This window comes from Anguilla rostrata, chromosome 3, assembly GCF_018555375.3.
Source record: "Anguilla rostrata isolate EN2019 chromosome 3, ASM1855537v3, whole genome shotgun sequence".
NCBI lineage: Eukaryota > Metazoa > Chordata > Actinopteri > Anguilliformes > Anguillidae > Anguilla > Anguilla rostrata.
The window spans coordinates 42,732,190-42,749,915 of NC_057935.1; the positions used below are offsets into that span (position 1 = coordinate 42,732,190).

The window sequence follows — 17,726 nt, forward strand, 5'->3', positions numbered from 1 at the left end:
TCCAAAAATACAGAACGGACATATTTAATACTTTGCTCATTGTGTTTCTTCAATGCCTCTTCTGCAAATAGCACATAAAACCGAGAAAGTGTGAAAATCACCATGGTACTCTTTTAACAAACTTTATTTATGGAGCTTGCCATTGTTTTCTTCCAATTAGGTGATATCACCACTGTATGATCCCTATTTTATTATCCCTGGGCTGCAATATGAATGGTACTCTCTGGATTGAATACCAGGCCATAGAGCTGGAAGCGGGACGATAAAACATAGTCCAGTCTGGCAGTTACCAGCACGGTGTGTTGCTCTCTTGTGTTTCGGTACCTCCGGGGCTCTGCGCCTGCCTATAGACCTATCTAGGTTGGGGTTTAAGGTTGAACAATTTTGGTGCCCCTTTGATTGATTATGGTCCATCTCTGCTCTGTAGTTACCAGGTCACTGCATCACATCTATCGCTGCTATTACTGCCAACCCCAGCTACTGTGCCTCTGGTCACTTGCTCTCTCTCTCTCTCTCTCTCTCAACCTTTTCTGTCTTCGTTCTGTCTTTGAACTGTGTTACTATGTATTTTCCCCATGTCTCACTTCCTCTCCCTCCCTCGTCCTTTCTCTTCTACTTTCCCGCTTGATTATCCCCCCTCCCCGCCTGGTTTATTGTGGTCTCTTTCTCTCTTGAAGCGGCTGTTTCTTTTCTCTTTCTCTCCCTGCTCTGCATATTACCTACTAATCCAGGACGGTCCGCTCAGTAACAATGGCCTCTGTTTTCCTGTCCTGCAGTCTCTTTCTTCCTCTCTCTTTCCTTCTCTCTCTCCCTCCTGTTTTACTATGGACTCCTTATGGCGTCACCAGATATCCATTTAAATGTTTTTTTTTATGGGAAGGGGGGAGGGTGTCATATGGATGGAGGTGGATCTGGCAGGATAGCAGCAGAGACTGATGATACGTTGGGAGTGAAGCTGGCCTCTCGCGATATGACCTCACCCGTAGACATGCTGCTGATAACGCCATTAATATTCCGGCTATTGTGCGTCCCGTCCCCCTAATTACGAACCAAGGTCAGTGATTTATTGCAGGGTTGACTGACAGGTGTCAGGGACACCGGTGAATGGTAAACAGGAATGACTCACATAATGGATTATGATTACCCTGCCTTTATTTAGATAGATGGACACGGTAACTAATTTGACCGTGCTTTGTAAGTTTCCTTGCGTGGTCTCGGAGGGGAAGGGAGAGGCTGAGCCACAGTGCAGAGGATGATTGATGCTCATCTCCTCGATGTCACGAAGCTCCTGATGTTTTCCTGAAAGTTTTCATCCTCCCACACCTCCTCCAGGAGGTGATTTTGGGCTTCTATTTTTGTAGCCTCTTGACTCGCCTCCCACTTACTGGAGAAGAAGGACATGGAGACATCATGTAGGCAGAAGCTGTTTTGTGAACTCCAGCTGCATTACTGGGGCTTCTGCCATTGCTGAATACTGCACCCGTACATGTACTCACACATACGCACGCACACACATGCACACACGCACACACTCTCATGCCATGCATGCACACACACATGCAGCGAGCCCATGCACACAGACATACACACACACATACACACATACATATGCACATATACATCCACACGCATGCATGAACACACACATGGTAAAAGTCATCAGAATCAAGTTCTCTCCAGAGGCAGCTGCAGCCCGGTATCCAGCCAATGCCAGCATAAACAGGAGAAATTTCCATTTAACAAATTTTCCATCTGCAGAGCCTTAGCTCCAATTGGCTTTAAGTCCAGAGAGAGGGCAGAACATGGGAAGAGGAGTGCAGGGGACGTGATCAATCATCAAAATCGTCGAAAAAGGAAATTATCATTATGGAAACTGCGTGCAAATTAGCCAGGGTGTCTGTGCAAACACATATGCAGCAACAGACTATTGCTTTCCATTGCTCTCCGTTGTCTTTTTAGGTCCATCTATTGTATTTTCCTTTACAGAAAAGAACTTTTGAATATCTGTGACTTAGAAAGTGACTGCAAGAACCCTCCCTGATGGTCTCTTTCTGGATCTGGTGTCGACACATTCATTCTTCCCATTACCCACCAAAGACCCTTTCCCATAAGTCCATAAACATAACCTGACCCCCACCAGGCTTAATGTGATCCCACAGAGCGCTAAATGCTTATTACGATGCCCCCCCCAGACTCCCTCCATAATTAATAAAGCTCATGTTAATTGGAGCAGCCAAGATGGAGGTTAGAATAGCACTGTGATTATTATTATTTTCCATTTCCCCAGAGAAAGGTAATTGACACAGACAGGAGGGAATTAGAAAGCATTCCCCGCTGTCTTGCCTTCAGAACTACTTACAATAATAATGTATGCTGATTATGAATGAATTACTGCATAAATGCCACACAGCTACTGCCAGCCTTTGCCCGCTGCACGTTTGCCGGGGCGCCGGGCACGTCGTCTAAGCCAGGGTTATCCCGTACGGTCAAAATACGCAAACGGCGCGGCGATTTCGCGGTTTAAAGGAACGGATGAGCACCGGCTCCTGCTCCCTGCGTCCGCGCAGCAGACGAAGCTTTTGTCACGGTGTTCTTTTCAAGCGTTTACCGCGTCGAGTCCAATGCATGCCTTTCACGGAGAAGAGCTTCATTTGAAATACATTCACGTACCTTCACGCGCAGACCAAAACTCACACGCGCGTACAGACACACACACACAGACACACACACACAATAAATATGTGTGCTGATTGCTTCACGCTGTTGCCATAGTAAGGGCTTTTCACTGGCTTCCTCAGCCAGTATTGATGTTCATGCTCAGCTCTTTGCTCTACACCTGACTACAGAGTCAATTTGTTAGCAAGATAGAGGCAGAGAAAGCGAGGGAAGGAGGAGAGATGGATGGAGGGAAAGTGGAAAAAAAAACCAGAGACCCATTTCTCTCAGACTTTGTGACAGCTCAGTGGAGGTTTCTTTGGTACAGTATCAAACTCAAGTATATCTGAGTTTATGCCTCATTAACTCCTGCTTGTTCTTGAGGTAATGATCCCTTCCTAACTGTTCTTACCTAAAGCTAAAATAACATTTTTGCTGGTTTCTCTTGAAACATTCTGATAAATGAGACATATGTAAATCAGAGACCATTTGATATTTCACAGTTCAACACCTTTACATTCTGTGTTTTTGTAAAAGGACATCCATTACTATAAGTGCAGCATTTAATGCATTACCTGAGTGTATTGCCAGCTAAACAGCTGTTAATGTGTCATTGCAATATAGCATAATGGTTAGAGAACCGAAGTTGTAACTCAAAGGTTGAGGCATCAATTTGCAGGTGGGACTGCTGTTGTGCCCTTAAGCAAGTTACTTAACCCGGATTGCTACAGTAAATGTCAAGCTTTGTACACGGATGAATATATACAATACATAAATAAAAAAATAGGTCCCTGTAAGTCACTATGGATGAGAGTGTCTGTTAAATGTCCAAATGTAATGTAATGCAATAAGCTTTGACTGCTAGCGTTAACCCCAGACTTAAAGCACAATGAATAGCATGGAGACCTGATTTACAGAGTCTTGTCCCCATCATTGTGTTATCAGAGCTAAGGTGACCTTTGCTCTTACCGTACCTGAATAGAAGATCTTCTGCCATGTGAAAACATCTGTATTACTTATGCTGAGAAATTCTGAAGACCTGGAGTACATATTATTCTTATATTTACAGAAGATCCTTGGTCCTATACTGTGCATCAGATTATTTGAAACTTCTTTACAATTCTCTGGAAATAGTAACAGCAAGAGAAAAGGAACCAATATAATAAACCAGAATGGAAGAATGGGAAAAAGACAAACAAATATATTAATATATATTAATGAATACTCAAAGTATTTTATTTTTTTTGGTTTGGCACTGAAAGGATCTGCTTTAGATACATCTGTGCATGCACCAGCATGTACTGACCTATCAAACTGGGATTACAGTACCAGCCGATTTAAACAACAGGTGGAAGATGGGGTGGTGGAGGGTGAGTGCAATTCTGTGAGCTGCAACACTTTGAAGGCATGATGATGTCACAGAGTGTTCACACACCGACATGAGCTCAATGTTTACCATTGCAACAGGTTTTTCTTTCCAACTGAGAGACTCAACGCAAATAAATACTGATTCTGTCATTGTAGACGCAATTGTCCTGATTCTCTGTTGACGGGAAAAGAAAATTAGTTTTACGACCTACTAGCCAATATGTCAGTGTCTTATTTTTGGGGTTTGACCTGATTATCTTGTTAAATATGTTAGCTGGATAGCCAAGTTAACACTACTTTAGCTTTTTCTATTGGAAAGTAACATGATTACTAGTAAGTTAGCGGACTAGTAGAGAGAATGCTCACAAGGCTTAAAAATGTAAATACACTATTCCAGTGTATTGAATAATTAAAATCTACTTTTAGATGTGACTACAGAAAATGATCGAGTTCATTGTACATTCACATTTCCACCACTTCATCGGGTTGAGCCGCCATTAATTTAATGGAAGTGAGACGCCTGAGGCAATCGCAAAGACCTATGGGATATCCTTCCTGCTGAAGGATGCATCAGATTTTGCCTATACATTTCACCAAAGTAAGGCACCTTAGAAGGACAGATTTGTTGATGACTTCCGTTTGGGAAATGCCTACGAAGGACAAGTGTGAAAAATAGTGAAAATACTGCCTTAAAATGCTGCCTTCTAAGGCAGCTGACATCATATTGGCCTGTGTCCGTCTTATGATTAATCATTGCATTTTAGGTCAATAGAGAACGATCACTAGCTCTTTAGTTAATACTTACAGCCTGTCAGTCATTTTAGACACCATCCCCTTTGGGTCACAAACTAAAGCAAAACTTTATTTTTTGAAAGGGAAAGAGGCTAAATTCATATTAAAAATGTGCTCACTTTAACACACAAAAAGAAGGACATTGTATACCTTGCACATGAGCAGGGAGTGTAGCGGAGCGAGATTCACAATCAGAAATCCTTTTGCAGGATTTTCTAATAACGTGATCCCCGGTACTCAACCATTCACACCCCTATAACTGCACACAGCTGGGACTTCTGCTGAATTGCTGTCCTTACAGTAGTGTAGTAGTCTAATCATCGGCCTGTGGCACGAATGGAAATGCAACGTGTGTTCAGTGTTGAGGACCTTGCAGGGTGATGCTGCTTTGACGGTGTAGAGACTGTGTCATTAAGGTCCTGCCAGGGGTTTGTCCTGCTAAAGCACTTGTTCTTAATGTACTGATGTGTCCTCCGGTCTCCTGACCATCCCAATGCCACCTGGCCTGCGGCCACATTATAAGTCTTAATATCATTCAGAGAGTGATTTCTTTGATCAACGGGATTCGTTTATCGCGTCTGGTCCCTCAGAAGGTCATGTAGTCACATCCCACTTGCAATTTACTTTGCTGAATAAGGTACTTTGCTTGAATGTGTCTGGGCTAAGCATGGGTCGGCTGTGCTGCTTTCCTGGGTCATTGGTTGGACCGTGCAGATACAATAATAGAAGGGTATTTGCTATCGTGTACTGCATTATGCTCTATGAGGTCTATGAGGTCATTTAGTATGATGTCTACATTAGATTCTATATGGCTCCTTGTGCATATAGAGATATTCTGGTGCTAAGCACACTGTGTATGCTAAAGCAATTACTGCTCAATGCTCAGATACTTCAATAACAATGTGAATGGTTGTGTGTATATTGTGTTCTTGGTATTGCTCCTGGAGAATGCATTGAATGAATTTTCACAGTGACCTTGTAAGCTCTCTCAAAAGTCTATGCAGTGCGTGCAGTTATTGTGTGTGTGAGAGACTGCTTTCAAATACATGCAAATACTGTATGTGTGGAAATCATATATATATATATATATATATATATATGTGTGTGTGTGTGTGTACACACATACATATGCAAATATTCAATATTGTAAAATGTATAATTCAGTGTCACTGTAGGGGAATGACAATGTACACTTTTCATTAGAGGTCCTGTCATCCCCCTTCTGTCAGTTTTTATCACGAAAAATGTGAGCATGACACAAGGCTGGAACGGAGACGCACGAGGGCTCAGCACACCATATCTTCCAGTCTGGACAGTGGCATCATGTGACTCCATGCTTACTCATGTTCTGTTTTCTTTTCTTATTTAGGCCCAAAATTCTATTTCTACTGTGATTTGCAAAAAAGCTCATTACAAAAAAAAACTTAGATATTGATTTAAGAATGACTACCTTAAAGCTTAATATATTATTGTGAACGTCCACATGTATAATAGTTACTGGTATAATTATTCTCTCAATTATTGATAGCAGACAGTCTAGTGGAGGGGATGTCCAATCTTGTCTGAAAAGGGCCGGTGTGGATGCAGGTTTTGTTATAGCCCAGCGCTATCACATCTGATTCTACTTATCAAGGTCTTGATTGGAGACCATGATCAGTTAACTAGTTGAATCGGGTGTTGTAGTTGCTGGGCTAAAACAAAAACCTGCACCCACACCGGCCATTTTCGGATAAGGTTGGACAACCCTGGTCTAATATATACATGTATATGATGTATACAAAAATGAGTATTGATATTCTTTCTCTCTCCACCTTTCTCTCTCTCTCCTCCAGCATTACATTCTGCCACTTGCCCTTCCAGAGTAAATGGCTCTATGTGGGCACGGAGCGAGGGAACACGCACATGGTCAATGTCGAGTCCTTCGTCCTGTCCGGATACGTCATCATGTGGAATAAGGCCATTGAACTGTGAGTCTCTCATTTCCTCTAATGCACAACAGTAAGGGTGCGAGACATTCCATTTTTCTAATGCTAAACTACAGAACTGAGTTCCTCTGTCCCGATAATGAACAACAGTAAGGGTGTGAGACATCGTAGCTCTCTAATGCCAAACTGTAGAACGGAGCCTCTCTGTTCCTTGAATGCTCAACAGGAGTGTCAGGAATTCCATCTCTAATGCTAAACTGTAGAACTGAGTTCCTCTGTTCCTCTAATGCACAACAGGAGGACTGTGAGCCATTCCATCTTCAATGCTGAACTGTAAAACTAAGACATTTCACCCCTCTAATGCAGGACCATTATAGAACTGAGACGTGATATCCTTGAAGTGAAGCACTGTGGCTGATGATGATTATGTCCGTTGGTATTAAAGTGGGTGTGGTAATGTGTACAGCGCGACTACTCGTAACTGATGATGCTAATCTTTGTGCTGAATAATGCATGTTGTGGCGAGATTAAGTTGGAGGCTGTAGGCGGAATCACTTCGCTTAATATTTGGGCGTGACTCTGAACAGAAATAGCTGTGGGATGTTACGCCGACCCTTTCTGTAGATGTCTCGTTCCCTCACACAGATAGTGCTGGGCGTAGTGCGGCTGGTATCTGGAGTCTAGACACGCGTCTGTCCCTGGTGTGTTCTTTTGCCGCTGAACTGCGAGGTTTTAATGATGTGTCACCCCAAGCTTAATTCATAACTCATCACGGTTAAATACTGATCTTTCTGCTAAAGATTTTCTGTGGAGAGATCTTAATTAAAAACTATTGGGACATGTGGGGATAGGGCTTAGTCCGTAAAGGTGATCCTTGCCTTCAGAATGGGCCCTAAATCTTAGACCAGGGGACCCAAACCTGAGGTAAGGTGGAGCCTCTGATTGGTGCCAGCTCTCCTGTAGTACACTGTGTGACACAGTGTCTGGGTGGAGCATGAGTGAACATACACTTTATCTGCAGTGCTTCCAGCATGGCAGGCATGAATAGAACACCTGTTCTGTTCATATTGGACAGGAGACGGTCCAATTGAGAGAACGCTGTTGGACAGAAAATGCATAGATTAACACATTCACACGCACACACACAAGCATACACTGGCCTATAAACATGCGCACGCATGCAAGCACACACAGACATACACATGCACAAATATACGCAAGACACACACACACACACATGCACACACACACTACACAGACCTACAAACAAATATGTACGCATGCAGACTAATTATGTTTTTGTTATAAAAGCTCTTGGGCCAGTTTCTCTGGGGTTTAAGCTGAGGGGCCCTCAACACAGGAAATGAATTAGCTTTTCATTTCAACACGGCTCCTATGGGCCATAAAAGCACCTAGAGCCACTGCATTAATCTTAATACGTCCACAGCACCGGATGTATTAACTACCTCCATCTGTATACAAAGCCATTAGCTCCTAACAATCAGGAATTACCAATCGGTCCATCAAGAGTCACTTGCCTGATAAAGAACTGCTCGGCTCCAAGCATTCAGTGCCTTTACCCTTTCAGTATTCCCCTGATCGGATCACATCCATTCTGTTTCTGCTGTTGTCTGATTCTTTTCTTAATTTCCCAAGGGCTTGTCAAGCCACATCGACTGCCTCGAATAGCCAAGCCCATTAAGTTCAAGTTCAAATTTTATTGGAATTTGGGTCACATTTCATAATAATGTCCGTCAATAGATCATTAGTTAGGCATTTGTTCATTATTTACTCACAATTTATAAATCATTATTCCTACATGTACAAACATCTGTAAATGTATTAACATGAGTTAGTGTATCTAAAGTTGAATCTGTTCATATTTTATTCAGGTTCATAAATGACCTATTCTACAGATATATATATATATATATATATATTAGTACTGCTACCGGAACGCAGCACAGACAAGGCAAACAGTGCGAAAAAATTGCCTGTGAAGGGACTTTTATTTCGAAAACACACGTGGGATTAGAAAATAACACAAATAAGGCTTCCGCTAACTCAAAGTTAATAGTGGGAAGTAAGGTTGTACAAGTGCAGGGGTCAGGCAGTACGTCTAGGGGACCAGGGTTCAGGGTTCAGGCCACAAGGAGGGGCACGTCCGCGTCTGTAGGGAGAGTCAGAGCGACACCGTCAGTTAGTCTCAGCAAGCCCAGCTGTCCCCCAGAGTGAGGCCGCGAGGGCCACACAGGCCCGGCAGCCACTCGGGTTCAGTGACGGCAGGTGTGGCACGCTTACTGGCCGTCGGTCGGCGTGCGCGCGGTGCTGAAAACCCGGCCGTGTCCCGCCGGCGCTGTCCACGGCGCTGCAGGTTGGGCCGGTGTGAGAGTGAGAGTCAGCGGCCAGAGGGGGGTGAGGCTCCCGGGCCCCGCTCCACTGTTATACTATATATATATATATCACAATTAGATGACTATATAAATCATCCTTTAATGACCTGTGCAATCAAAATTTAGTTGAACCAGGTTTGTCTAATAGAGATGAATGCCTCTTCTGCAAGAGAGACCTGCCAAGATAAACAGCAGTGAGGTTTACGCAGCATTTAAAGCAGTTTCACAGCACAATCCGTAAAGACAATGCGAACACTAAAATTTAAAAAACGAAAAGTCAGAAACTACATTAACCTCTTGTCATGAGATTCTGAATGAGTTTTTAATCCCACAAGTTCTTACGCCGCCCACTGCTGGAGGATCCGGTATTGGTTTTTGAAGACTTCTTTACTTCCTGGAGTCATCAACAAAGCAATTTGCATAAATTACATTTCTCACCAATCAGCAGTGATGGAAAACAAGCTCACTGAATGAATATGTTAATATGCCCGCTTGTCATTTTACCAGGACTAACTACACCATTGGGACCATTGGGGTATAATGGCTTGGTGTATAAGCAGCTGCATGGACATTTTGATAGCAATATAAAGGTAAACAATAGCTGTGCAGGGAGGAATGCATTGTTGCGCAAATGGGATAGTTAGTTAATAGCACACCGTGTCTATATTGGGGTACAGTTAATAATGTCACTAAGGTTCATAATGGCAAGCTATTTAGCCTGTCACTGGGGGACTTATATTAGGTTACACATGTATCGCTCTGATCCTGTCCCTGATTGGGTTTGTATCATCGATGTAAATGTCGGTGCCAATCTACACATAGTTCTTCATGTGCTGATTGGTAATTATCCAAACACTAGTTTGAGTCCATTTAGTGTGCTGCCTAAAGGGAACCTGTAAATATTTGTTGCGGAAGGTGACTTGCAGTGAACAGAACTGAGTTGTAAACCAAGCTGCGTTGGCTCTGTCTGTCACTTCCTGAGGCGTCGGTGTATTCGCTCCGCGTTCAGAGTCGTGCGTAGAGCGGATTCCGCCTCGCAGTCTTTCCTCCATCTGTCCCTTAATTTCTAATCAACGCGGAGAGATTATTACTTCATCATTAGGCCAGGCTGTGAGTATGCGGTGTCGTTTTCGACGGGAGAACGGCAACGCCGCCGCCCATGCTTCACGCTAATTTAGATACATGCAGATACGCCTCGCTCCCCACCCTTATCTCTCCGCTGGTGATTGGCGAAACGGAAGACACGGCAGACGCTCTCTAATGCCCTCGGAACGTGTCATTAATAAACATCCGGTCATTAGGCGACGGTGATGTTCTCGGTGCTGGTGCGACTACGAGAGTCAGCAGGTCGCAGTACCGTACACGCACATTGGGAAGAGAAGACTGGGTGTGCGAAGGACCAGGAGTGACTGTGGAACGCCCATGTTCCTTATTTGGAATTTAAATAAAATACCCATGATTCATAACTGGGGCCATCTGCTTTGTGCCACTCACTCCCATTCCTCCCTTACTCAAATGCAAGTGGATGTGTGTGCGTGTTCCATTGAGCATAGCTCAGACCATGCCATTTTTACTGGAGAGCCTCTCTGCAAAGGGCAGTTTGATAGTCTGGATCTCTGGATCTGTGGGCATAATCGCCAACAATATTTGTTGGGTGTAATTGATTTAACCCCCCCCCCCCCCTTAATTTATTTTCCCCTCCCCTTCTCCTTCTATTTTATGTTTTCAGTTAAAAAACGAAAGAACAGAGGCATTTTGGCATCAACAAGACGAATGTTAGCTAATGTTCACAAAAACAAACAAGGAATGAATTCAAACCCTGTTTGCTAATTCCAACCAGTCCGGTATAGTGGAAAATATCTTCTCCGGGTGGCGATGTGTCGTTTGTTTTGGCTCCTTGTCAATTGTGGAAATGTCCCACAGTCTGTAAGAGCCGGCGTATTGACTAAGGTGTGCTCTGTGTATGTGACAGTCTCTACACCAGGACTGTAAGGGTTATTATGACATTCATTATCCGGGCCACTGTGGACCTTGTCTCTGGTGGGAAAGTCTTCATTCTTTGTTCTTTGCCTTTGTTACGTTTCTTGGAGTGACCCCTGTGGCCTTTCTGTTGCTTTTTCCGTCTTTTCCGAGCGTGGGGGCAGAGAGGTTCTCCCAGGTGGAGACTGTCAGATTTTCAGGAGAGGAGGGGGAGGGCATAGAGTTCTGCATGGGGCTAGAAATGAGGACTGAGCTCGCCCATGCCCAAAGTCATTACGGCCCGACCCGAACCACCTCGACAAGCTGTAGCCAGATTTTAAGCCTGAACCCGATAAAGCCTGATCGCTGAAATAACAAGCCAACGACACCATACTGCACAGTAGACGACAATGCAGTGTTTCCAGCAAGAAAGCTGCTGGTAACGGTGCTTTTTATCGCATGCCTTTGTGATGGCGCAAAGAAAAGCTTTTGGTTTTTGTAGTGCACCGTTGTGCTCAATTAGAAAATGAAAACAGCCATATTTGAGGTTTCAGGTGTTTTTTAAGATACATTGTTCCTTCTTTTAAACGTGATGTTAATACGGTTATCACTGGCATCTCTGCAGCAAAAATCACAGGAGCGACCTTCTTGTTTTTGTGTTTGCATAAAGTATGTTTGTAACCTAATAGCATTATCTTAGTGCTCCTAATGATCAGATCCAGATAGCCAGCTAGCTGTAGTGCAGTTTGCAAGTACGTTTGTCACTCCTGTGCTGTCTACTACGGCCTTTAATTTGCCATACCACAACGGTACCCCACAAAAACTGGAAGCTTTGAGCCATTGCTGTCAATCATTAACCGCTGGCGGAAGTGTTGCTATGCTTCTATTTGTTGCTATGCTTCTATTTGTAAATTGTATTTGTATTTTGCAGTACTTACAGGAGAGGTCTATAGGCAAGCGACCAATCTGACCCGACGGCAGGGAGCTAAAAATAGGCCCGATACTCGACAAAATAACACCTGACCTTTGACCCCTTGGGGCTCGGGCCAGGGTGCAGACCTCTGCCTGGGCAAAGGGGAGCTGGAGCCGTCAGAGTTGCCTCTTGCTTCAGAACACTCTAAGAAATAAATCTAATATTGGTTCTTGAAAGGAGTTAAAAAGTCATTTTCCTTTTATAATTCTTCTCAAATGTGTGTGACGCTTGTTCTTGACTTTTAAAAGCGATCCATCAATTATCCCCAGAAAATCACTCTCTTTCTCTTGGTGTTGTCCATCTTAATTAAATCAATGTCATCGGCAAACAATAAAGCCTTCCATTTAAAATTGTTCTCCAGTAAAGGTTACAAGGGAGCATAATTAGATGTGAACGATCTCCTTGTTCAATGCACATCAAAAGGGGTGTTTGAACATGATTTTAGTCTGCTTTGTTCACAGACATAAAGCCTCCTTCATGATTTGAAACATAATTGCTTACTGCAGTTCTTCGGACTGAGTTCTTCGGTGCTGGATTTAAACCAGTTGAGACAGCTGTCATAACTGAACACTGTGGTGAAGAAATATTTACAGAACCTGGAATTCCTTCTTTGGTCAGATAGTGTTTTTTTGGGTTTTCCAGCTGCATGTCACCTGAGCTTCTGAATTAACATTCCTGTATGGTGGAAATACCTTTATATCTTAATATGGTGACAATGAATCGCATAAACAAAGATGTCTTTGTGTTCTCATTTGTGAAATTAATAAATATATACATTTAAAAATGCATTATATGCTTTTGTGTCCCAGAACACTGCATGATGTATTGTGCATGCATTTGCAAAACTCATGGCTGTATCAGACATAATTCATTTTTCCCTTTTCATTTCGAATGAGATATTGCATTTGGAGCTCACAGGAATTTCATGCTAGAACACATTAGTCCGTTTCAGCAAATTAAATCGTTTCAATTTATTTGACTCTATGTATAGCCATGTAATATGTATGAAAACTGCAAGAGACCAAGAACAAAACAGAAAAGACAAAAAATCGCATCATAATCATTTGAAATTGTAATCTGTGAAACGAGAATCAAATATGTACAATCAAATCCTCTTTTCATTTTCATATATTGTAGATATACATACAATTTATGTGTGAATGTATTTATGTATGAATGTGTGTATTCGTGCATATGTGTGTGTGTGTGTGTATTCAATCCTCTATTGTTGTATACTACTCAATGCTCTTCTCACAAATGTATTCCTCAGCTTGCATGAGATTGGCAAGATGGGAGGATAGGGAGTCTATCTACATTTATTCAAGCACAGCACTGTGACGCTGTTGACTGTGGCGCTTGCCTTTTCATCAGATGGTCGATGGTTCAAATCCCACAGTGTTAAAGCTTTTTTTGATCCAAAACAAAGTCACTGACGGTGAAGGTGAGCTGAACCAGACACCTGATTTTGTCTGATCGCTCCTGGGGCAAATGCCTGAATGCTACGCTAACTGCTCTTAATCAAATGCATCCCTCTCAATCATTATTCATCCACAAACCAATTAATTTAAACCCCAGGGGTTAGAGACACCATTGCGAGAGCACAGAGCGTGACGTCCCCTCCGACTCCCCGGAAAATTGCCGACCCTCAGCGTGTTTTTTTTTTTGTTTTTTTCTCACTCCGCTTAAGACCTGCTCTGGGACAAATGGACAGGCTTGTCGTGTTTTACGATCGGATCTGACACGGACAAACGTCGCGCTTCCTGTCAGACGTGACACGGTCATCTCGGCTCGGACCCCGAGAGAAAGTTCCGACGCCCAAGGCTAGGATAGCGGCGCTGGAGAAATTTTATTCACAGCATCTTATTTTAGTGTAAATGTTGCTCTGTGGGGATTTCACCTCCATGGCTGAAAAAATGCTATTCTGTTCCTTTAAAAACAATTTTCCTTTCTTATCCTATTTGAAATTGCAAGTACTATAGGACTGCCAGCAACTTTTTTTTTAAACAACACAGGAGACACAGAACTACAGGAAAGCCAGTGACTATTTTACACCTTACAGACCATGCAGAACTACAGAAAAGCCATCGGCTATTTTACACATCCAGTAGAGTCCTGTTGTTGCAGACTGACAATCGTAGTTAATGACAAAGCTGAGGCTCAAATCCTGTGTCCATAGGGTCCAGCCTGCTCTCATGAGTGCTTTTACTGACTGAACCGCTCTATAGGACCAGCCTGCACTTGTGGTGAGAGACTTTACTCACTTGAGAGTGTTTTTACTTGTTCCCAGAATTCCCAAAGAAGTGTCAGCATGTAGTTCCCTCACTATCATCCCAACATATTGTCTTTGCTGAGAAGCACGTGTGCATTGGTTACTGTCTTACACATTTCTCTCTGACGATCCGCACACTCTCCGGGGTAGTTCATGTAATTGCAATTCAGCATTGTGGCAACATTACTCATTTTTAACAGTGTAATTATCAGCAGCCTGCAGGCTCATTCTTGGAAAGGCAAAAACGTCAGACAGTGCTCTGGTCTGCCTCTGTAATCAAACCGTAAATTAGATAACTATACTGCTATGTTCATCACAATCAGCTATATTTACTGTGCATTTCTCTCCATTGGCTCCCTTCAACCTGTAAAGTAAAAGGCACCTGCTTCCGACGACCAAGATCCTTGGGTCTTTGTGAAGCTGCACTTTCAGGGCTATTATATTTCCACGGGTTTTAATATGTAAATGTATGGAGGTTAAATATTTTTACCTGTGGGGTAGGTGGAGAGGATACAGGCCCATTCAAATTGGCCCACTTGTCTGCAGGTGGCAGGCCTTCCCAAATAGTGTCATCTCCAGGCCCCTTAAATGGCTGCGAAGCTGCCGAAGGGCCCCCACCAATAAAATCTGTAACATTTATCACTTTTATCCAATGCTGACTATAGGTGCAAGGAAGCATGTCTAAAGGATTTACTCATTTCTCACATATATAAGACACGTTGCTCTTTACTATATGTACTATTTACAATATAGTCAATAACTACAGTGAGCACAATATTACAAATGTATATATATATATATTTTTTATTTAAAAAAATGAAATGAGAATGGGAGGCGATCTTATAAAATAAATAAATAAAGAAGAGCACTTTACATGCACAACAACAGAACAAACTGATCCCAGCATGTCACTGCCTTGGGGTAATGGAAGCTAATTCCTTCATCCTTCATGGTAATTATGCAAAATGTATTACAGATTTTACTGAATGGAACAGAGGTGTTCTCTCACAAAATATGGTGTGTTTTAGATTTCAGAACCTTAAAAATATATGTGTAGTGTACAGAACATTCACCTTCTTTGAGTAACCCCTCAGCTGATAAGTGTGAATACTTTTGAGATGCCTTCACATGTAGAAGATTCATTTCTCTTCGGGGTGGTTCGAATGTTTTTTGGGAGTTGAGAACTCTCATACCAATTTGGAATGTGTTATTTAACATGTCCTTGCTGCCTGCTTTGAGAATTCTGGAGGGCCTTTCGGGAGTCCACTGACTGATAGCAGCGTCCTAGCCACAGTGGGGGTGCTTCGGGCAGAACCGAGCACTGCGCTCAGTGCTCCTGAAATCAATGACCTTTCCCCACGAATGGTCCCCCCTGTCCCCCCACGTCGGAGCCATGATTCCCCCGGGGCACATACCAAACACACCCTAACCTTTGAGAGAGAGAGCGATTACCCATACCCAGCACTGCTGCTAGCAGGGACAGGAGAGGCTCCATGTGGAAGGCTGTAGTTTCCCAGCAAAGTCTTGAATAATTTCAGTGCTTTTTTAATACAGAAGTGAAGGAATGTTTCTCATAGTTAATGAGCAAGCAGTTGGGTCAGTAGACCACATAATTGTCCCCGTGTAATCATTTGGTGAATTTTATTTGAAATGTCACTGCGCTTGCTAAACAGTTAGAGGTCTGTGGTGGTGTGTTCATGTTTGAGGGTGTTTATGTGCTTTTAATATTAAAGAATGAGATCAGAAGAGTTCACAGAGTGGACTGACTGAACAACAAATACACATACAATATACAAATATGCATACAATATACACTATAAAATATGAGCACTGGATTTTCTGTGTAAGCTGAAATCAGGTTTCCTTTCAGGTCATATATAGATACAGTAGTATCTGGTAAATGCTTTATTTCCTAAGTTAAGTGAAAATAACTGTCATACTTATATCATCATATTGATTAATTTCCCTTGATTTATTTCCCTAAGGCACAACGATTTTCTGACCCAAAAATAAGTCGAACAGATGAATTTCGGAAACTGTTTGCGAGACTTTCAATTGAGCTTTCGATTGACTGAAGCTATTGATATGACTGATCACTCTACACAGGGTGGAGAGCAACCCTGTCACCAGTGATGAAAATAGTGACCTTCATCATCTGTGCTCAGATTATTGTGTACCAGCGCAGATTTACAGTGTACATGTTCATGCGTGTGCACATCCTTACGATGACCGATAGGATTAATCCACTGAGCTGAAAATCCAGGTCCCAAAGTAGAGCGAACCAATCGCATTCCCGTGTTCACCCTCCGGGTGTTTGTGTCCGCCTCAGCAGCCGGCTCACATGGGATTCTGCTGCTTGTTACACGTGTGTGCGTGTGTCTGTCATGAATGGCAGGAATAGGCTAAAAATACACCAAAATAAAAAGTACCTCCAATATAAATAATATAAACTATAAATCTATAAACTGCATTCAATATTGCGGAGGCTTAGGCTGCTTTGCATACTGGCAAATGCATATTTTAAATGCGTGCATTTGGAATGCTGTCCATCTCCGACTATAGTTTTCGGGAATGGGAATGCTGTGTCTGGTAGCGTCCTCCTATGCAAAGATTTGGAAATTTTACACATGCCACAATTTTAGACACATGCCCACTTGGACCTGTCAGTAGTTTGTCAATAGTGAGTTCAACCCGAATGACTGTGTGTAATGTTATATTTCTCATTTTTAAAATTTGGAGGTAGGAGGCATGGGAAATGAGGTAACATGGGGAAACTGGAAAGGTGGGGAAGGTACTTTTGGCTCCTTCAGAAAGTGAATATACCCCCAAACGTATCATGAAAATGTCTAATATGAGCCAAAGCATTTTAACATGTATCGAGGCCCACAGAATCAAAGTTTTTTTCTGCATGGAGAATTCCAAGGTGACCACTTTGATTATTTTCCATGCCACCTTGGCAAAAAATATGACTAGCATTGGCAATAAAAAAGCCTATTTAAAAACATTGCACAAAATGAAATACTATCATTTGAACATGCAATGGCAGTACCACACCATAGTGGTGCTACAGGGTAATCAGCACTAGCACACCGGGAGGACAAGGCGATGATGATGAAGAGGAAGCCACTGTGCAGCCCATTGGCAGTATATAAATGGATGACGGGACGCTGCTATTTTCAATGAGCGAGATTGAAGACTGATCGTATCACTTCCTGATCGGCCTCTCATGCAATGTATCCTGGGAATGCACAAGATCGCACAGGCGCCAAGTCTCCAGTTTGTGATATAAAAGATGTACTCCTGTGCTGTAGGCATTTTGATGTATGAAATTATTCCTCATATTCTCAAAATAACTCACTGTAATATGTAGTGTGGATGATTGTTTCCCTCTG

The 17,726-nt window shown here is 42.7% G+C and overlaps 1 protein-coding gene across 9 annotated transcripts in view; it reads left to right on the plus strand.

The window, feature by feature from the left end:
* LOC135250915 (syntaxin-binding protein 5-like) overlaps positions 1–17,726 on the plus strand; it is a 177,388-nt gene that overhangs the window by 100,727 nt on the left and 58,935 nt on the right. For all 9 annotated transcript variants that reach the window (XM_064327727.1, XM_064327732.1, XM_064327729.1 and 6 more), the window contains one exon: positions 6,648–6,782. In XM_064327727.1, coding sequence (XP_064183797.1) covers positions 6,648–6,782 — 135 coding nt within the window. The remainder of the gene's footprint in view (positions 1–6,647; positions 6,783–17,726) is intronic.